This window comes from Accipiter gentilis, chromosome 10 (genome assembly GCF_929443795.1).
Source record: "Accipiter gentilis chromosome 10, bAccGen1.1, whole genome shotgun sequence".
NCBI lineage: Eukaryota > Metazoa > Chordata > Aves > Accipitriformes > Accipitridae > Astur > Astur gentilis.
This window is the reverse complement of record NC_064889.1, coordinates 3,969,783-3,990,881: the sequence shown is the minus strand read 5'-3', so window position 1 is coordinate 3,990,881 and position 21,099 is coordinate 3,969,783. Positions and strand designations below refer to the sequence as shown.

Genomic DNA, 21,099 nt, shown 5'->3' with positions numbered 1-21,099 from the left:
GGGTTAGCCCCGCCTCCCCCCCCGCCGCGTCCTATAGGCGGTGGTCGCCGCTGTGACGTAGCGCGGTCCCGCCTTGCGGGGGGGGGGGGTCACGGTACCTGCGCGGTGGGTGGGTGGGTCGAGTCACGTGGCTAGTGGCGCAGGCGCCCTGGCTGCCCCGGAAGTGCCTGGAGCGGCGGCTGTGGCGGCGGAGCGGGGAGAGCGGAGCAGCGGGGGCCGCGCTCATGTCGGGCTTCGACACCAACCCGTTCGCCGACCCGGTGGACATCAACCCCTTCCAGGTGGGCGTGGGGACCGGGCGACCCCCTTCTTCCCCCACCCTCCTTCTCCGCCGCCGCTGACCGAAGCGTCGCTGGCTTTAATGGCGCCTGTCCCTCCTCGGGGGGAGCCGGGGTTCAGCGCCAGCAGGCCGCCCCTGCCTCAGGAGGACGCTGAAGCGGTTGCGGGTGCCCGATTTGTAGCGGTGTTAAAAATAATCCGGCGTGGGACCCCCTCTGGGCTGTGCTGCCCGGCTGTCGGAGGGACTGCTGGGTCTCTGCGGGGTCTTGTTTTTAACGTGCTGTAGCGTCGGCTCCTAAAACGGAGCCTGGAAGGCAAAACGCATCCTTCGGCTGTCGTTTTCAGGGGGCCAAAGCCTTCGAGGTTCCGGGAGACTTAGTCCACTTTCACTGGGTTGATTAACCTCCACGCCCTTGCTTTCACTGGGTCTCTCCTCTGCGGGTTTCTCCTCCGTGCCCCAAAACGGGGGGTTTCTCCTCTGTGCCCCGAAACGTGGGGTCATTTACAGAGGGAGTTGGCTGGGAATGGCCTCTCGGAGCCGACTGGTGTGGCAGTGGTGTGAAAGCGAGCGTCTGGGCTTTGGCTTTTGTCAGTGAGCAGCTGCGGGCGCTGCCTCACCTTTGCTGTTTGGCTGGGATGTAATCTGCAGGAAGGGGTGATTTCCTGACCTCTGATTTCATGGCCAAGCCAAAGTGGAACTGTTTGTTGATGGGCGCTGAGTGTTTTGAGGAATCAAAGTGAAATTGGAAGGGGAAAAAAAAAAAAAATCCCTTCTCTCCCTCACCTCTATTTTAACACGCTCTCATGTGTCTCGGGAACAGGAAGGGTTTGGCTGACGGTGTTCCTGTAATATTCCTTCGGTGGGTGGGAATATAGGGTGGCTCACATGTACAGTTGCTGTTCACGTAGGGATTTATCGCTTCGGCACTGAGGAAGTAAGTATTCTGCTGCTTTACGCACGTTAAGACTGTCCTGGTATCTGACCGAACAGGGCCGTGCTCACGCTTTACTCGCTGTTTAAACAAAAAAGATTGAATGCAATTTACAACAGGTAACTCCGGTGTCAGGCTTACTTTTTAATGAGAACAAACTACGTCACACCGTGGATGCCCCTGCAGTTGTCTGACAGCTCTTTGCAGCTACAGCTGGCCTTTGTGGCAGGTTTTATATCCTCCTTTCGGAAGCGTGAGGTTTTGCGTTTGCTTTTGTCCCTTGTTTTAAAGAAAAACTCTACCAGTCATCAGCAGCTGGACTTGAGGAACCTCTGACTGCTGCTGCCTGGAGCTTGGAAGCCCTGTCTCTCCAATTTGAAAATGACATATCGCAATGCAGGACAGCACTGCCCCAGTCTAGTAAATCTGGGGAAATGAGCCCATTCCCTGCTGGGGTTTGGATCCACGTGCTGGCTCAGTGCCGTGTGGGGCTGGGGGGATGGTTTGCCCACCCGTCAGGCACTGACATCCCCTTCCATGCACTCTGGAGATCTTGCTGAAAGACTAGAATCGTCTTCACCCTCCCAGCCTTGTTGCACTGATAAATGTCTCTTGGGCAGAGCACCAGGGTTGTCTTTCCTCATTGTGGATCCCAGTATAGCATTTTGCGCGGTGCGAGTCCTGACATAGCTGGGTATCTTTGCCTTTTAAGGAGACTTTGTTCATGATGTTCAGTAAGCTTGGTATAAAATAAGCTGGTTTGGTCCTATTGAAAATATCTCTGGCTCTTCTTTCTGTTTCTTATTGTAACAGGTTAATGAGAGATGATTAACTGCCTTCGTTTATTCAGTAACCTGCTGTAACCGGCAGCTACCTCTGAAACTTTGATGCAAGTTTCAGACAGGGCTGGAAACTTCCATCCTCTTTAGAGATACCAATAATAAAATCCTTGAGATTTCTCTCAATGCATCTTGCAGGCAGTCGCAGTGCTCTGAGGTCCTGCGCTGGTGGCTGGCTGCAGGACTGGCGATGTTTGGGGCAGTCACTGTGATGTTTAGACAACCACGTTAAGTTGCAGGTGATCCTCATTTGAGTAGTCTTGCCTTGATCTCATCTAGAGAGGCATCTTGTTTTGGTTTTTTTTTAACCTGTGGGAACAGAAAGAAATGGAAGAATATAATTTCTTGCACAAACCTGTTGTATCAAAATCTTTTAGCAGCTCTGTCAGCTGGTGCAGTGCAACAGCAACTTTGTCTTTGCATTAGAATCTGCATTTGAAAACAGTTTTGATCTTCATGTCAATGCAATTTAGTTGAAACACAAAATTACTCTGCGCTGGGGAATTCGAAGTCATGAAAAATGGCATCACACATTGCTGCTGCTTGAGGAAGTGATGGTAGGAAGGGCAACAAATGGGGATCTGCTCGCTGGCATTCTGCAGATCAATATAACGATTTATGAGCACGAGGTTTGTGGCTGGACGTACTTATTAAATCAAGCGGAATAGCTGGAGAATTAAGAGAGCCTTCAGGTGCTCAGGCTTTTCCTTAGCTCAGGCAGGAAAGAAGTTGCGAAGAATTGCTCGAGTTTAACTGGGGGTTCTAACAACTGAACCCTTTGAAAGGAAAGGGACGTGGGCCCTTTGGAGCAGCGGAGAGCGCCGTTACTTTCCTGGAGGAGGGATAGCTGGGTAGGTGGCTTCAAGTGGTTCAGCGGCTGAATTAAGTCCCTGTTTCCATGTTTCACAGCGTAAGGGTTCAGGCCTGTGCTTGTTTCAAGAGGGTCAACTGCCTTTTGCTTTGTAGCTTGCAGAAAATAACTGTACAACATGCAGTTTGTGGGCAACTTCTCATCCATCTCCTCTGCATTTCTCGTGCTTACTCATCCTTCACGCTGTGCAGTCCAGGCTTGCGGAAGCTGGTGCCTCTATATCACCCTCTGTTTCACAGCTGCTGTTTTCCTTCCTGCCCTATCCAGGGCACGGAGGCACATGTCCAAACACACTTCAGCTTTGTTGCAAATTCCCTGCTCTTTGTATATCTATTTTAGACATGGTTGCACAACAGCGAGCAAGTTAAGCTGCGCTGCTTTGCCTTGGCCGTACCGCCTAATTAAGTCATTTTTTATTTTTTGAAGCTACACAATAAGATGAGAGGTTGCCTCCCGTTGAAATCAAACTGTTCTGCAGCTGGACAGTGAAACAGTGGTGCTGCTCTCCCTGCCCTGCACAGGCCACCGACAGCCTGCCCTTTCAATAGCAGTGCTGTGCTGGTGAGCCTCTGGTTAATTTAGGAGCTTTCTTTTTGAACAGAGGTGAGCAAAGGGAAGAAAAATGTGTGTTTTGCCTTAATATTCTAGTGTTTCTCCTTACTTCTGAGCACTTTCCTCCCAGCCTGACCATTCAAGCTCTTCAGATGGTTGTTTCGCAGCCTTTGCTTTCCTCTTCCCTGTGCCTCTAAGGGATTTTCTCTCCCGTGTGCAGTTGCCTTCTGCTGGACTTTAGTCAGGCTGGGACCTTGCCGGGTCTGGATTGAAGGGTATCGTGCTATCATGCAGCAGCTATCGTGCATGAACTGACTCGTAAGCTTGTGTCGATAGCCCGAGCATCTGCAAAACTGGTTAAGCTAAAGGCTCCAGAGGAGTAAGCAGTGAAATAAAACCTGTGCCTTGAGTCCATGCAGCCCTTATTTCCAGCGTGGCAGTTCTGCAGGTGCTCCCCATTTTTTACAGCCCTGCCTGGCCAGGAAGTTGTACTTCATCGAGCAGCATCCAAAACCTCCTTGTCTGAGATCCTTCAGCCCAGGGTGATTCATAAACTAGCGCAACCTGTTGCATAGGGAGTGCCTGCTATCGAGGAGATGTGTGAAGTTACTCATTAACTGTTCTGTACGCATCTTGCTCAGCAGAAGGCTGCGCTAAAACCCCAGGGAAGGGCTCCAGCGGGTTTCAGACAAGCTAAATGACTTTTCTGGGGCGCATGGACTCGGTCAGCCCCTGCGTGCCTCGATTACTCACTCTTACCTTGTCGCAGCCTCAATTGCTTCTCAACCCATTAACCACAAAATTAGAATGACTGATGTCGAGACATGAGTTGCTAGGGAAGGGAGGGAAGGATAAAAAGCCACTTTTTAAATTTTTTTACCCACACCCAGCTATCGGGTTGCCAGGCTGTTCTCCCAGTAGGATTTCCGAGTTCAAAAAGTACATTGTTTCTCTAATAACTGGGGGGAGAAACACTCCAGAGGTCCAAGTCTGGCTATTAGAGAGGGATCTTTTATGGAAAGTAGTCTGTATAAAGAAGAAACAAAAATCGCTAAGTGCATTGCAGGTGAGGGAAGAAAGGTATTTTTGGCAGAGGTGCTGAGAGCCTTTTTTTAAACAATCAGACTATTTGATGGAGACAAGTAGGAGATGCTGTGAGTACAGGTGAATGCAGCTGTTATGCCGGCAGAATTAAAACCTTCAAAAGTAATTGGTGTCACACCTCCAGCTCAACTTTCCTGGGTGTTTTGCCTTTTCAGAGCAGTCATTGGCATTTTAGCTTGCTGGTCCAAGTGCCCTGGGTGGCAGCTGACACCTATCAGCCAGGACCAGTTGTACCTGGAAACTGATTTTGTGAGGCTCTGTTGCGCTTTGTGGGTCCTCGCTCACTTTGTGGTGCAAGTGAGGTTTCGGAGGTGGTCCTGGGTGTCTAGCAACATTCTGACCGTGGGTGAATGAATCCATGTCCTGCTTTGAGTCCCTGGAAATTAGGAATAACTCTCTGTAGGTAAGCAGTAGTAATCTGCAGAAAGGGCTGCTGTGCCAAAAGCATGTTGTAGTTCTTCAGATATACCTCTTGGCTGAACGGGCGATTACTTCTGCTGGCAAATCTTGCCTTGCTGGTAGTCATCTCCTTGTTTATTTAAATTCATTGTCAGCCAAGGCCATCTGCCTGTGGCGAGCATGTGTTTCGCCTCATCCTCTTCCCAGTTAGCAAGTGGATGGGAGGCAGGCAGCATACGCAGCGGGTAACGTATAATCTAACGATGACCTATGTCTGATGCCGCTTTGTCTTCACTCTCTCTCCTTTCAGGATCCCTCGGTGACGCAGCTCACAAATGCTAGCCAAAGTGGCTTGGATGAATTCAACCCCTTTTCTGAGAGCTCCCAGCTGGTACGTGCCACGTGTCTCTGCGCTAGGTATCTTGGTGGTGGTTTTAGCAGTGTGGAAGGTCCCTTGGTAGGTGCAGCTTAAAAGAAAAAGAGTGAGGCATTTGCAGCTGATTTCCCCATGGACAGTGTAGCTCGTTGCGTGCGTGGCAAGCTGCAAGCCACTGCTCCTGCACTGGAGCACTAATAAACTCCCAGCTGGAGCTCTCCACTCGCATGGAACAGCTTCTCTCAAACTTGCTGCTGGCTCACAGTAAAGCCATATGAAGTGTGAAGGGGAAGATGTTTTGTGGCAGGACACATCAATATTTATTTGGTCTCTGGGTTGGGAGCTGAACTGCTGTGGCGATATCATTGATGGATCACTGCAAGAACTTCGTTCTTATTTCCTGGCTGCTGCAGTGTGTGAGGTGGGAAAAGGAGAACACGAAACCAGGATAAAGCAATATTTGCAGTTCAAGCAACTGATGAAAATCCCTTTTGTTTCTCCTTTGCCTAATACCCGTAATCCTCGTGTGCCACTCCCCCAATGCATTAAGGAACTAACAAATTTTCAAAAATGCAGAATTGCTTCCTGCTAGTGCTTTCTGTTTTAGTAGTGCTAAAACTTGAACTATTCTTTGCTAAAAGAAGCAATATGTAATGTTTTTGCCTTGTTGCTTGGGGTTTGTATGCAGACAAATGCATCGCGGACGACGCCAGCCACACAGCCCTCTGGCCACTCACAGCCTGCTGTTCTGCAGACATCCGTGGAGCCCACTCCCCAGGTATGGCGACCCCTTGCTGCTGCCTTCCCAAAGAGCTGGGCTGGAGAGTGTGAAGGAGCTCTCACGGGCCTCTGGAGGCATGTGGGAATAGGAGGGGAACAGGATTCTCTGGGGTGGGGTGTGGGAAACTGCAGGTGATCTTTTAAACTTTTATTTGTACCTGCCTGGTGAAGCAGATCTCTATAGGGAATACACACACACAATTCTTTTTATGCCTTTTCCCTGTCCATCTGGTGGCAGAGCTCACTTCACCTTGTATCCTGTTTGCTCTGGCTTCCCCCTGCAAACACTGGAACGTATCCTGCTAATGCTTTTAGCTTAGTTCTAGTGACTGGTCAGGTACTCTCAGTTCCAGGAGTGTAAATGCAGTCTAGCTATACATTGCAGCTGCTGCTTAGACAGGCTAGCAATTACCTGACTACCAGGACCACCTCATCCAAACAGCAGAGAAGCTGAGGCTGCTAGGAGAAAAGGTCAGTTCTCAGAATAGCAAACAGGTAGAAGAGATGCTTAAGAGGTGTGGTAGACGGCTGTCTTGCCTTTCCTTTGAACCTCCTCTCCTAGCTGGGAAGGGGATTGTCATGGTCAACTTGGGAGTCCTGCTCACTGCTCTGTTGTAAGAGCACTTAGAGCAATGAGGCTAACTGGAAAATAGAAGAAGCTGCAAGGAAAGCATAGATTTTTCTGGAAGGGAAGGGCATGGAGGATAGGCAACAGGCTGGATAGCCTCCTGAGGGCTCTTCCAGCCCCATCTTCCCATGGGATATGAGAGGAACATGTGGGTGGAGTTCTGCATTGATCTTGATTTCATCCTCCAGCAGGTAAGACAGAAAGCCTCCAAGATGTTTCAGATCAGCCATGGGTGTTCAGCTTTCAAATTGTCCTCAACCCTTGCTATTGAATTGCTTTTGCTTCTGTTCCAGTTTGGCATCTGGTGTGTTTGCTGGTGGTATTGCCACTGCCTCAGTTAGGGAAGGACTTAACTTTTTCTCCCCCTACTTTAGGCTGTGGCTGCAGCAGCACAGGCTGGGCTTCTTCAGCAACAGGCAGAATTAGAGAGGAAGGCAGCTGAGTTGGAGAAGAAGGAAAGGGAATTGCAGAGTAACGCAGCCAGCATTAACCGTGAGTACTGCTTCCTGCAATGCCCTGCCCACAATGAGTGTGATGCCCGGGGAAGCCTGAGTTGCTTGGCTTGTCAAGATTTGAAGAAGGCTCAGCCTGTCCAAGTGTATGCAGCTTTTTCAGAAGCCATGTGTCCCTCCTGTAGTCCTTCACAGCTGCGGCAGCCCTTTTGGGACTCTACCTGTCATCCCATAACTGACAAGGCGGGAAATGAGCTCAGAGATAAGATGCTGGAAAGCAGCTCTGGTGGGTCTTTGCCCTCGAGCATGCTCTTACCATCGCATTTGGCTACGTTAAGTTCTTCAAACACCAGTTTTATATTCATATCTGAGCTGTTGTGCGATGCTGACACGTTAAGGCTTTTCACTGAGAGCAGTAAAGCTTTTTTTAGTCTCTTAATCAGAGCAAAACAGTATGTTCCCCTAACCTTGATTTTTAAGTGGCTGAATCTGGACTTGCCAAGTGGTGTTGGTTGTGGTGGCCCTTTGGCCATTGCAGGGGAATGCCGCCTCCCACAGAGGAAAGCCCTCAAACCAGGCTGACCTGCCTCATTGCTGCCAGCAGAGTTAACACATCCCTGCTGTGCTGCCTGCTCAAACCTAGATACTTCCTAGATACTTACCAAGACCTAGCCTCTTCCAACGTTTTAATGTCGGTACATATGAATGGCTACTTGCAAATTATGGCGTGTGAATAAATCTTTCAATGAGGGAAGAGCAAGTGAAGAACTGCTGCTTTCTGCTTTCCACAGCGAGGCAAAACAACTGGCCCCCTCTTCCCAAGAAGTGTCCGATCAAGCCGTGTTTTTATCAGGATTTTTCTGCAGACATCCCAGCTGACTACCAGCGGATATGCAAGATGCTGTATTACTTGTGGATGTGTAAGTGATAGCTTGAACTGCAATAAAAATTCTCTCTAAGGCACTTCTGTATCAAATGCTGAGCTTTGACCTACAATAAATTCTGTAGGTGTTGTCTGCAAGGGTAAAATGATGTCTCCCTTCCTTTTTTACGAAGGCAAATGTAAAGGACTCGGAGTTTATGCTTTGAGAATAGCTCATTCATGACAGATTTTTGACTGTTGTTTAATGGAGACTTTAACAATTCTCCTGGGACTCTGAAAGAGAGCGGGTAGCGCAGTTCAGAGATCAGGTGCAAAACAGTCTCAGCCGTATCTGTCAGTTGTGGTGCTCTGAAAAGATTTAAGATTTGATTGTAAGCAGCAGGATCAGATGAGGTTCTTAGGTTAAGCTCTGTTTTCCTTTCAAGGGAGGCAAGGAAATTAGATGGCCCAAAGGCTCCTTAATTTCTGCAGAGCTCCATGTGTTCAGCAAGAGATTAGGGATGCTTGGAGAGACTCCTGAGTTTTCCAAGAACTTACCGATGTGTTTTCTCTCCTTCCCGTTCTGAACAGTACATTCGATTACCCTGCTCCTAAACCTGCTTGCTTGCCTGGCATGGTTCACAGTCCAGACGGAAAGAGGAGTAGACTTTGGTCTCTCGATCCTGTGGTTTATTTTATTCACCCCTTGTGCCTTTCTCTGTTGGTACCGACCAATTTACAAGGCTTTCAGGCAAGTACTGTTTTCTCCTGTAATGGGGATATATCTTTTAGTGGGAGGAGCTTTGGTTTTATCTGTTCTGATCGTATATTGCCTTCAGGGTTTTTCCAGCTCTTTGCATCATGAAATAGATCAAACCCACTTGTTCCTAAACATATTAGAAGTATCTGATAGAACTTGATTATGATGGTCTTTTTTTCATCTTGAAATCCAAGCCTAGCCAGTCATAGGTTCCTACTTTTTATTAATGTCTGAGAAACCGTTTGGCACATTAACGTGTTGAGCACACTGTGTGCGTCAAGGAAGCTGCCTTCATCCCATCTTGCACTGTCTGGGCAGAGTGGTGGTTTTGCAATACGCAGTGGACAGGTTGTAAGTTGTATTGCTGCATGAGTTCCTTCTGAAATCACCTCCCCTTAGAAGCTGTGCCCTGGAGGAAGGGGTTTGCTGAATTTGTTTCCCTCCTCTTAGAGGAGGGAGTCTGTACAGGAATCATGTCCCCGGGTTTCACTCCTGCTGCCGTCTCTCCTACAGGTCTGACAGCTCCTTCAGCTTCTTCGTCTTCTTTTTCATCTTCTTCTGCCAAATAGCGATCTACATCATCCAGGCTGTTGGCATTCCTGGCTGGGGAGACAGGTAAGCTTCGTTTCACGGGCTGCCATGTCACAGCCCTGCATGGATGCTTTTTCTCACCAGGGTTGTGACTGTCAGAAGCTTTGGGATCTGTTTCTGACAGCTGTCTGTTCTTTCTCCTGTGGTTTTCCTCTCTCACCTGATACATATCTTTGGCAGGTCCCAGCTGGGCTGCCTCTCTCCTCCACTCTTCCCGTCCTAGTCCCAGCAAAGGCACGTACCTTTGCCGCTGCTGCTGCAGGCCAGTGCCGGAAGGAGTGTGTGAAATCTTCCATGGCTTCTCCGCTGCCTTCCCCCTCACTTAATACATATAATACTTATCCCTTCTTGATGCTGAGCCTATAGTGTTGATGACATCTGCCTTGTGTTAAAATGGAGCCTTGCCTGAGAGAGGCTGTAGCGTGGGTGTGAGGGATCTCTGACCCGGGGTCTGGATACGGCTTAGCTCGGTACTGCTGCTAGCAGCCTGATTCTGTCCCCAAACTCTTCCTGAATTTCTCTCGAGTGTGGTGTTGGTGGGCTGTGCTTCAAAAAAATTAAGCAGAGAGTGTTTTACCCTCACCCTTTCTTGACGGCATTGTACAGAAGGGTGAGACTGCGCTTCTGGAGTGGGTCCAACAGGCCTCTTGTCAGCAATTGCCCCCTGCAGTGAAAGCACAGGCTTTCTTTTTGCCTTGCTGCATTGGCCACAGATCAGATTCCAGAGTTACTGCGAACAGTGAAAAGGTTAACAGTGTAGTGGTTTTTCTCCCGAGGGGGAGCCTTCAGGTGATGAGTGCAGTGAAACTGCTGTCTATTTTTGCCCGCTGCCTGCAGAACGGCTCATGGGCAGAGCTGTTCTTGTGCTCCCTCCCCTGCTAGCTGGTGTAGCCTTAGTCATGGGGGACTGGGAGGGGGCACTCTGTTTTAAGTCTGACTTTGGATAGAGTGCGTTTAGCTTTCTGCTACGTTTCCTCAAGCCAGGCAGTGCATTTATTTTTGGCTGTAGTGCACGGTGTGCCTTTCCGCTTCCTTGTAATGAGCAAGAAGTTGTGCAGCACATCGAATGGGATGGTTTGGCTCCCTTGATTCCCTCTCTCCTGGTGGCACACGGCTTGCTTGGTTTAGCAGTTGGGAAGATTCCTTTCTCCAGCACCCAGGAGGGTGTTTTGAGTGGGGCGTCTTGGTATTTTCACCCCCAGCCAAGCACTGATAACTCCCAACATCCTTCCTGCTCCTTCCCTTCAATAACTGCCAGTTTCCTCCTTTCTGTAGCTCTACTTCATCCCTTCCTTCCTCTTCCTCCCCCTCCCAACACTTGCATCCCTGGCCACGGAGGGCTGTCACGGTGACTTGTAGGTCTGGGCTCTGGATCTGCCAGCTGATCTCTTCTGAGTTAGATGTACCAGCCCATCTTTACGCTACTTAGCTGAATTTTGAGGAGGTGTTCATGGAAGTGACTTGATTTATGACAGCGTCAAGGGTATTGATTTTGCTGCTTAAGGGGGGTGGCCCAGGGCTGTAACGTGGGTGGAGTGAGCACAATTTTCTTGTGTTGAGATGGATTGCTTCTAAAAGTGACAGTGGAAACTCTGGCCCCGAAACAAGTGCCTGGATGAGCTCCGGCTCCTTGTTTCCACAGCTCTTGTGCTTCGTTTTGCACTTCCCTGTAACCTTCCCCCAAAGGCTTTTGTGCAACGGTCAGTGCCTCTTCTCCCTCTGCTCCATCTCATCCTGTGAATCGAGTGCTCGCCGTGCTCACCCTGCTCTCCTCTCTCTCGCAGCGGATGGATTGCAGCACTGTCTGAGCTGCACGGGAACCTGGCTGTGGCTGTTATCATGATGGTGGTGGCAGGATTCTTCACGCTGTGCGCGGTTCTCTCGCTCTTCCTCCTGAAGCAGGTGAGTGGCTTGGAGGCAAGGCGAGGTGTTGGCTGACTTGCAGATCCACAGGTCAGGCTGCTCCCAGGGTATCCTGGGGTTGCCACCTCCTCTCATCTGTCTGGGAATTAGCTTGCTTTTGAAGATGTAATCGGGACACCATCGAGAGCTTTTAACAAAAGTATTTTTGCTTGTGCTTCCTGCATCACTGCCAAGTTGCTTGAATGCTAAGGGGACTTGCAGGTGGGAAAGTAGTCTTTGGGGAGGGAACAAGAGGCACAGATGCTTCAGTAAGGCACGCAATTAAGCATGCACATTAGAATAAAGGAGGGTGTAGTAAGGCTTGCTGCTTTGGCTGCTGTCCAGAGAAGATAGCCAGTGAGGTCCCAAGGGTCACCCTCATCAAACACAGACATCAAATTTCTTGCACCTCCCTTTAGCTTGAGTCTGTCCAGAGCTGGCTGAGCAGAGAAGGTCAATGTTTTGGTTGGGTGTCCAGAGCTTTACAATCGCCGCTACCACAGTGCTGCGGGACTCTTCAAAGCCTGGTGGGATCCAAACAAGTGCCTTCCCGCTGGCTCCTAAACATGAGCTCCCCTTCCTCCTTCTGATCAACCACAGGAGGGTTGCATTTCTGCAATTAACAGCAGAAATGTAGCTTTGGGGAAGGCAACAACAGGCTGAACCGGTCCTGTTTCTATTGCTTCCTCCTTTTCTCCTAAATTGTATTGTGAAGGAGATAACCTGATGCTTGTAGTGTCAGGCACCTTCAGTGTAAGTGTCTGTAAATGCAGCAGTTAAGTGTCCACACCATCACAGTGCGGGGGGAGGAGTTTTTGGTCTTGATACCTGCCATTTTGCCGAGAGCTCCACATTTTACAACAAATGAGGGTCTCCTGAAATCTGCAGCATCACGTGCCGGGTGAGATGGAGCAAATGGCTCCAGCCCATCCTCTCTAGCTGCCAAGAGAGCTGGTTAGCGGCAGGGCCAAGGAAAAGGCAAGCTGGCAAGCGAGGTGTGTACAGCAAGCCCACAACTGCATGCTGATTTTTCTTCCTCTGCCCCACTTCTGTTTCTCAGGTGCATTCCCTGTATCGGCGTACAGGAGCCAGTTTCCAGAGGGCCCAGGAAGAGTTTTCCCAAGGCATCCTCACCAACAGGGGCTTCCAGAATGCAGCTGCTGGGGCAGCCTCCACAGCCGCACAGAGTGCTTTCCGGAGAAATTAACCCTTCCTGGGGCAGCATCCCCATCGCTTCCTCTGCCATTGTCACCCCAACGTTTTTTTTTTTTTTTTTTTTTCCCGAAGATGCACTTTTGGGAGTACCATGTTAGCTCTGTGATGCCGACTCCAGATGAGAAGAGGTCTGGTTTTGTTTTGGTTTTGGTTTTAGCTTCAGCTGGCCTATGTTTATGACAATTAGTTTTCCCTGTCTTGTTTTAGGGTGTGGGGACATAGGGGAGACATTCTCTGAAGCAAGTATATTTCTCTATCCAGGACATACTGAGTGTTTGTCTCACTTTCCCCCTCCTTGCCCTCTCTGTAGCAGGAAGGTGAGGGGAAGCAGGTTTTTGATTTTACTCTCTTCTATTGGCCTTTGCTACGAAGAATTTGGTTATCTGCTGTTCGGGGGGGTGTATGTGTGTTGTAACTTGCATGTAGTTTATGTCATTAATTTGAAGAGCAGATACTGTACTTTTGGTTTATTACACTTACATGATGCTGCATTTTGACCTCTTAACTGCTCGGCTTCCTGAGTCTTGGGGTAACGTGGCACAAGGGAAAACCTGGGAGCAAGAGGGGTTAGAGAGGAGGGGAAAGGTCTCTCTCTCCTTGTCCCCCCCCCCGTGGCAGATCCCTCCCTTCCATGAGGATCCTGCAGGCAATGGAGAGAGGGAGAATAGATCAGTGGCGGCTTGAGAATTCACCGTACCCTTAAACAAGGGGAGGGAGGGGAAAGGGGTTTTTTGACTTGCCAGCTCTGCTGTTTGGGAGCAGCGGCACTGAAGACACCAGCTCAAACAGCACGCTGTGCCTGCGATGTCCTTCTCCAGCTAACCTTGAGAGCCTGCTAGCCGAGAGCATGAATGAATCTTTCTCCAGGGGCAACTCCTCCCTGCCTTCCTCCTCCCACGTATTACGGTTTTTTTTCAGCTGGGAAAGAACTGGTTTGACTTTTTTTTTTTTTTAAGCTGGGAAAGAAGTGGTTTCATGTGTGTTTAGCTTCAAAAGCTGTGTCCCGAGATGGCATGTCCCTTTGGACGCGGATGAGGTGCAGGGCTTGATGTGCGGCTTGTGGCAAGGTGTGATGGGGGGCGGTTTCCTCCCCGTGCCCCTGCTCTCCAGCCTTGTGTGTGTATCTGTGCGGGAGCGGTGGGGGGATTTTACTTGCAGACCTGACTTTGTGCTGCCCCTTTCTGTCCCCTCTCTTTGCCCAGGAGGGGGATTGGATTTTGTGCCCCCATCCTTCGCTGGCAGAATGTCTGCTGGGGGGGCCAGCCCGGTGCCCTCCCAGCCTCCTCATCCAGAAATTGGCATTGTCACACCCCCTTCCTCCTGTATTATTTTTTTTTTTCCCCGCGTCTGATCTTTTCATGTAAAAAAAAAAATAAAATTAATAATAAAATGTATATGTGCTCAAAAGAAAATCCCCCTTCTGCCTTGGGGAGCGGGGGGCGTGGCCAGGGCCGGGAGCGGGGGCGTGGCCGGGGGCAGAGGCGTGACCAGGGCCGGGAGCGGGGGGCGTGGCTGGGGGGGCGTGGCCAGGGCCGTGGCGCGCCGGGAAGGCGGAAGCGCGGCCGAGGGCCGGGGCCGGGGGGCGGGGGCATGGCCGGGGCCGGCTGGGCCCCGCCGCGCCTGGACGAGTTCATCCTCACCGAGCGCCTCGGCACCGGCACCTACGCCACCGTTTACAAGGCCTACAGGAAGGTAGTGTCCCCCTCGTGGTCCCCCCCACCCATGGGACACCCCCCCCCCCCCCCCCCCCCTTTTACAGCCCTCCATATAGGCTACCGTCCCTATAGCACCCTATAGCACCTATACGGGAGCTGTCACCCCCTTGTCAGCGATTCCTTCCCCCTCCTCCCCAGTCGGGACCCCCCCTTCCCCCCCCCCAGCAGACTGGGGAAGGACCCCCAGGTTGGCTTGTTTGGGGTGGGGGAGGGGCTCCAGGGTTGGCTTCCCCCTTGGCAGAGGGACACGCGTGAGGTGGTGGCCGTCAAGTGCGTGAGCAAGAGGAGCCTCAACCGGGCATCGGTGGAAAACCTGCTGACGGAGATCGAGATCCTGAAGACCATCCGCCACCCGCACATCGTGGAGCTCAAGGACTTCCAGGTGGGGCTGGGGGCTTCCCGGGTCGGGGGGGCTGAGCCAGCGCTGGTCCAGCTCAGGTCCTGGGGTCCATCTTGGCTCCCCAAGGGCGTATCCGTGGGGTTCCGTGCCAGCAACTGGGCAAACCGGTCCAGGCGGACCTTGTGTGGGTGGGATACGCGGTGGGACCGGCCAGGGTGGCGTGACGGGGTCCACTTGCCTCGCAGTGGGACAGCAACCACATCTACCTGATCATGGAGTTCTGCGCTGGGGGGGACCTCTCCCGCTTCATCCGGATGCGCAGGATCCTCCCCGAGAAGGTGGCGCGCATCTTCCTGCAGCAGCTCGGTGAGGGTCCCCTGCCTGGCTCCCGGACTCACTCCGTTGGGCATCCTTCCCGGGGATTTTTTTGGCGGGGGGGGGTAGGGCTGTGGCGGTGTCCCCCCTGCCACGTGCCCGTCTGCCCACCCAGCCTGCGCCCTGAAGTTCCTCCATGACCGCAACATCTCCCACCTGGACCTCAAGCCGCAGAACATCCTCCTGAGCGCTCCGGAGAACCCCCAGCTGAAGTTGGCAGGTCAGGGCAGGTCCCCAAGGAGGGGCTGGAGGTGGCAATTCCTTCTCCCCACCCCCACCCCCACCCCCCGCCACGAGCTCTCCTCACCCTCTCCCCCACAGATTTCGGGTTTGCGCAGTACATGTCGCCGTGGGACGAGAAGCACGTTCTGCGGGGCTCTCCGCTCTACATGGCCCCCGAGATGGTGTGCCGCCAGCAGTACGACGCCCGGGTGGACCTGTGGTCGGTGGGCGTCATCCTTTACGGTGGGCTTTTGCTTTTATTCCCCCCGGGAGTTGGCTGAGGGGCCGGTTTCCCCCTCTCCATCTCCCCCTGCTGCTCCCTTTCCCCTCCCGCAGAAGCACTTTTCGGGAGGCCGCCCTTCGCCTCCCGCTCCTTCGCCGAGCTGGAGGAGAAGATCCGCAGCGACCGGGCTGTTGAGGTAACGCAGGATGGGACGGAGCCGGGTGGGTTCTCGCAGCTCGGGACTGCGGCAGGGCTGGTGGTCTCAGCCCCATTCCCTCCCCAGCTGCCCAGCCGGCCCCTGCTCTCCCCGGAATGCCGGGATCTCTTAGGACAGCTCTTGGAGAGGGACCCTTTGAAACGCATCTCCTTCGAATGCTTCTTTGCCCACCCCTTCGTGGATATGGAGCACGTCCCCGGCCCCGAGAACCTCTGCAAGGCGGTGAGCTGGGTGCTGGGGTGCCGGTCCCTGGGGATGGAGGGGGGCAGAACCCTGAGCCCCCCCACACACACACACTTTGTGTCCCCCAGACCGACCTGGTGGTGGAGGCGGTGAAGAAGGATCAGGAGGGAGACGCCTCCGCCGCCCTCTCCCTCTACTGCAAAGCCCTGGAGTATTTTGTGCCCGCTCTGCACTGTGAGTCCACCCCGGGGCGGGGGGGGGGCAGTGCTGGGTGCATTTTTGGGGGCAGACAGCCCCCCGGGGGAGGCCGGTTTGCAGCCCACCCACCCCAGCGTTCGATCGCTCTCCCCTGCCAGATGAAAGCGATGCTCGCCGGAAAGAAGCCATTCGAGCCAAGGTGAGTCAAAAATCCCTGGGGAGGCGGCGGACAGCATCCCCCCCGCCCCCCGCCGCCGGCTTAGCTCGGCGAGATGCCGCCCTATCTTCTGTTCTCCGTGGTGGGGGTCCCCTCATTCCCTGCACCCCCCCGGCTGTGGGCAGGTGGGGCAGTACATCTCCCGAGCAGAGGAGCTGAAGGCGTTGGTCACATCCAGCAACAAGAACCTCTTGCAGCAAGGGAACCCGGCCAGAGAGCTCCTTAAAGGTATTGTTTGTTGGGCGACCCCCCCCCCCAACATGGGAGGGGGAAGAGGACACCCGGTGGGGTTTTGGGCTGAAGCGGGTGCTCCCCACCGCACCGTTCCCTTACAGAGATGGCCAAGGACAAGCCTCGGCTCTGTGCCGCGCTGGAAATGGCTTCTGCTGCCATCGCTAAGGTGAGTGCTGGATTTGGGGGGGTCCCCTCTCCCCTTGAGTGGGGAGGGACCCGGCGTATCCCCCTCCAGCTGCAGCCGGGCCCCCCGGGGTCTCTTGCAGGAGGAGGAAGGCAAAGACGACGGTGACACCCTGGAGCTCTACCAGCAGAGCCTGGGGGAGCTGCTGCTCCTCCTGGCCGGTGAGTTGTGACCGTGGCGGGTGCTGTGGGGGCAAGGGACGCATCCTGCGCCCACGGCTGATCTGATGGCACATCCCTCTTCCCTCCGCAGCGGAACCCACGGGGAGACGACGGGAGCTGCTCCACGCGGAGGTGAGTGCCAGCCGTGGGAGAGCGGCGTGTCCCCGTTGGCGTGGCTTTGAAGGGATTTTCCTCCCTCTCTCTCTCTGCCAGATCCAGACCCTGATGGCCCGAGCCGAGTACCTGAAAGACCAGATGAAGGTAGGGCTGCTTACTGGGGGGGGGGCTCTGGAGCATGCTGGGGCAGGCTGGAAAACGATCTTCTGCCCCGGCAGATGCGGGAGGCGCAGTCCATGGGCAAGGAGGCGCTGGCAGAGCCCGTCCGCAGCAGTGAGTCCCTTTTTCTGTCCCCTCTTGTCCCATCAGAGAGGGTTTGGCGAAAAGGGCCTGGGGAAGCGTCCCACCTCGTGGCTGCGGTCCTTGTGGTGAGGAATATCCCCTACACCCGCCGCAGCCGCGGGGATATTCCTGCCTGGGGGTAATCCCGACCCCGCACGCCCTCCTTTCCCCCCCTAGCCTGGGCTTATCCGTGCCCGGGAGCCCACCCGGGCTGGGTGACGATGGTGTGTGCAGCCGAGTGATTGCCCTCTGTGCCCCCCCCGGCACAGCCTGTACCTTGCAGTGATGCCCAGGAGCCGGCCGGCGGGATGCTGCTCGCCGCCCTTGCACTGCCGTGCCGAGAGATGCCGTCGGCAGGGCGGAGGAAAGACGAGGCTTTCGTCCGGACTGCCTCGGGGGGCTCCCCCTTGGGGCTCCCACCCCCGGAGGGTCCCACGGTGGGGGGGTCCGCGGGGCCATCTGCTCCTCTGCCCGGGCGCAGGCGGCATTTCCCGACGGGCAGAGTCCCCTCCCAGCCCTACCTCGACCGTCTGCTGCCGCAGCCTTCCCTGACGGCGGCAGGCAGGTTATTCCACTCTAATTCCCTCCGTTGGCTGTGACGGGCTGCGTATTTTTATCCTGGCACCGGGCTCCGGCAGAATATCCCCCCCCCCACCCCCACCCCGCCAGTCACATACGTCTCTTGCCTTTTCGGCTAGATGTTTCTTCCGCCTCCCAAATTCTTCTGGGGGAGCCCTCGGCGTACGCGCAGCCCAGACCCAAAAAATCCCCCGCGGTAGCTCCAGGCTGGTGGTGACGGCAGCGGGCAGGGGGTCGGGGTCGCTGCCTGCGCCTGCCCTCCGCTGTGCCTTTCTCACCCAGCAACTACCTCTCTGTGCCCACCGCCGCTCGTCCAGCCTCGAGCACCCAAATTACACTGTCCCGAGCCAGCCATACCTCCCTCTCGCTGCTAGAGCGTTGGGATCGGGGCTTTTGGTCCCTAAACCCGCCTGCACTGGAGTCTGGCGGGGACTGACGCCTTCATCATTTGTGTCATGAGGTGTTGGCAGTGCTCAGCGGGGACGAATTGATTGTGCGTGCTCCTCCGTGGGTATAATCTTCGAGTAAAACAGATGAGTGGAAATCAATCACCTTCAGGGACAGAGTCACACGGCTGCAAACGGCAATACCTCCCCAAAGGCAGAGCCTCAGGTCCTGCCTGCTCTGCTCCTCAGGGCTCTGACAACCCAACTATCCGGATTATGTTTGCAGGAGCACCCCCCCAGCCCTGCAGAAGTCACTTTTCTGGGGTGGTGAGGTCTGCCTGCCCTGCACAGCAAGGGACTTGTCTCGATATCTACTGTATTTCAAGGGAATGTAATTTATTGTCTTTAATAAACACTTTTTTTTGGTTGCTCCAACTCCTCCAGTCTCGGGTTTGTGCTTTAAGACCCAAGAGGGGTCTCCAGCCAAGCCCAGGACCGAGAGCCAGCCCGGGGTGCCTGGAGCCATCAAGGAGGGCTGGGGACCCCTCGTCTCTGTCCCCTTGCCCAAGACCGGAGCCACGGGGTCCCGTCCTCTCCTCCAGCCAGCACCGGCTGGGAGTGCCCTACCTCCCCGTATTCCCTGGGGACACGAGGCAGCCAAGGCAAGGTTTGACCTTGTTTTCCATTCAGATCTTTTTTTTTTTTTGTGTGTGTGTGTGTGCGTGTAAAACATCGAGCAGAGCAACATGAAAGGTTATGTAAAATGGTGTTTTCTCCAATAGGTTTTTACGGTGGGTGAGGAACGGTTGGGCTGGGCAGGGAGGTGTGGGGGAAAGGCAGAGGGGTCGGAGCAAATGCTGGGGTGATTTTGGGGGGGCTCCAAGGACGGTCTGAGCTGTGACCCCAGCAAAGCTCCTCCTGAGACCTCCTTCGCCTCAGATGCTGCCCCATAACCTGGTTTCTTCTCCCCCCCGCCCCCCGCAGCCCCAGCCTTTAGTCCTTTGCCGGCTGCTCCATGCCCAAGCCGTTGGAGAGCTTCCCAGGCGGATGTGGTGAGGCATTTTTATGTCTTTTTTTTTTTTTTTTTTTTTTTTTTTTTTTTATATTATTATTATTCTGAGCAGAGATTATATCCTGAGGCTTTAAAGAGCTTTCAAACCCCCTGCCCTCCCCCGGCCCGTGGCTAGCGCAGAGCCGCCGGGGATGGCTGAACCGGCTGGCTGCGGCAGCCGGCGCGGATAATCGCATCTGCCTTTTACGCTCTGCCGAAGACGCGGGCCGAATCCGGAGCCTTTTGAAGCGGGGCGAGACTCCGGCCGTTTCCCCGGGCGGGGGAACAAGGGTGATGGAGCTCAGGGTGCCCCAGCTTTGCGTCAGGTGGATGCGAGTCCTTTCCGCTGCCCAAATATCGCTCCCCGGGCAGGCTGAAGGGAAGGAGGCACGAAGCGAGCAGTCGCCAGTCCGGCAGCACGGGGCCGGCTCCGGCGGTGGCTTTTCTCGCTCGGCATGGCTTGGGATGCAGCGGACAGAAGGGACGGCTGCGGGGCTCCGGCCGCCTTCTCCCATCGGTGTCACGGCAAAGCCCGGTGGGGACGCGTGCCGAAGCGGTGCTGCCTCCTCCTCCTCGCGCCGTCCGGCCCTTGCGAAGGGCTATTCCAACCCGGAGCCTCTGGAGCATCGCTCGTGGGGTGGCTCTTGGGTCCGGATTGTCGCCCAGAGAGGGACACGGGGATGGCAGACGGGTGTATTGCCCTCCTCGTACCAGCCCGTGGGTTACTCGGTGATGGGAGTTCAAATGCTCGAGGGGTTTTGAAGAAAGAGAGGCTTGGGGAAAGCTGGGTCAGTTTGGAGCCGGTCCTGGGTTCTCCCCCGTGCTCTTTAATCTGGCTGAATCCCCGTATCTGAACCAGCAGCACGGCGGTGCTGAGGTGGGATGGATGGGGCCGTCCCTTCCCGCAGCAGCTCGCAGGGAGGTTTAATTGCCTGCAAAAAGAAAAATGAACTATTCAGCGGAGATTCCCCCATCCTTTAATGGCGGTTCATTTGTTTCAGTGCTTTAACGATTGCTCATTTAATGCTTTGTCCATTGGGGAAACCGCTCGCGTCATCTCGCGCTCACCAGCAGAAAGGAGGCCTGATTCTGCGGCCGTACGATGAGGGGTCGCTCCGCGTCTGGTGCAGGAGGGTAGGAGCTCTACCCACCCCCGGGACATTTATTTATAAGCTCCGCTGCCGGCAGAGATCGTCCAGCACCCAGCAAGAGCTTGCTTGAGCAAATCCACCCCAAACCTGGCCCCGTAGGTGAGGGAATTGGGTTTATAGCGTAGAAAAGAAAAAAAAAAATAGGTTTTTCTGCTTTAATCCACACTAATTCTTCGCTTTAAGTTTTTTCAGCCCCCGTGTTGATGCCCGGAGCGGTCGTATGGCAGGCAGGCAACCGGGATGCTGGGATGCTCGGGCACCCGCCAGCGGGGGATGCTGGCAAACAGGGATGCATCTCTCAAAGGGCAGGGGACAGGCGAGAGGAGGGCTGCCTGCCCCCGCTCCCCCCCCATCCCAACCTCTCCTCCCCGGTACGGCCAGCAGGGCCAGCGATGGGAGCAAGGGCTGCGGGCTCGGAGCATCCCGGGAGCTCCCGACTCTTTGCCGGGAATGCTTTGCTGAGGCTTAACACGTCGCCGGAGCCAAGCGGGGAGAGCTCGTGCTGCTTGTTTTTCACATGCCTGGGGGTCATGGTGCCTCCTAAAATAAACCCGCCGAGCTTCACGCGGCCTTTGCGTGGCGGCACGTGGGCCTGGAGCGAGCGCGGAGCAGAGCCGAAGGGCCGCGGCTGGGGGAGCGGGGAAAGGGGGGGGAGGTTGGAGGCAAAATATAAGGTGGGGGAGAGGGTCCAGGCTGTGTCCTGGTGGGGTCACGCTGGTTGC

General features: G+C 54.3%; 2 protein-coding genes across 4 annotated transcripts; both read left to right on the top strand.

The window, feature by feature from the left end:
* Positions 1-139: 139 nt before the first annotated feature.
* SCAMP2 (secretory carrier membrane protein 2) lies at positions 140-13,948 on the top strand. Its single transcript, XM_049812578.1, has 9 exons — positions 140-281; positions 5,287-5,367; positions 6,041-6,130; positions 7,135-7,252; positions 8,004-8,132; positions 8,666-8,825; positions 9,348-9,449; positions 11,210-11,327; positions 12,388-13,948. The coding sequence occupies exons 1-9, from the start codon at positions 225-227 to the stop codon at positions 12,532-12,534; spliced, it is 1,002 nt and encodes a 333-aa protein (XP_049668535.1). The 5' UTR covers positions 140-224; the 3' UTR covers positions 12,535-13,948.
* Positions 13,949-14,092: 144 nt separating this feature from the next.
* Positions 14,093-18,593, top strand: ULK3 (unc-51 like kinase 3). 3 transcript variants are annotated; one of them, XM_049812913.1, is made up of 16 exons: positions 14,093-14,234; positions 14,499-14,639; positions 14,843-14,963; positions 15,088-15,192; positions 15,294-15,437; positions 15,531-15,613; positions 15,701-15,856; positions 15,946-16,051; positions 16,174-16,214; positions 16,358-16,460; positions 16,568-16,632; positions 16,733-16,811; positions 16,903-16,943; positions 17,025-17,072; positions 17,147-17,201; positions 17,480-18,593. In XM_049812913.1, the coding sequence occupies exons 1-16, from the start codon at positions 14,133-14,135 to the stop codon at positions 17,494-17,496; spliced, it is 1,407 nt and encodes a 468-aa protein (XP_049668870.1). In that variant the 5' UTR covers positions 14,093-14,132; the 3' UTR covers positions 17,497-18,593. The 3 variants fall into 3 exon arrangements, 2 of the variants coding, with proteins under 2 accessions (XP_049668870.1, XP_049668869.1); XM_049812912.1 differs by having other exon boundaries at positions 16,903-17,072; XR_007507542.1 differs by lacking the exons at positions 17,147-17,201; positions 17,480-18,593 and having other exon boundaries at positions 16,702-16,811.
* The last annotated feature ends 2,506 nt before the right edge of the window (positions 18,594-21,099 follow it).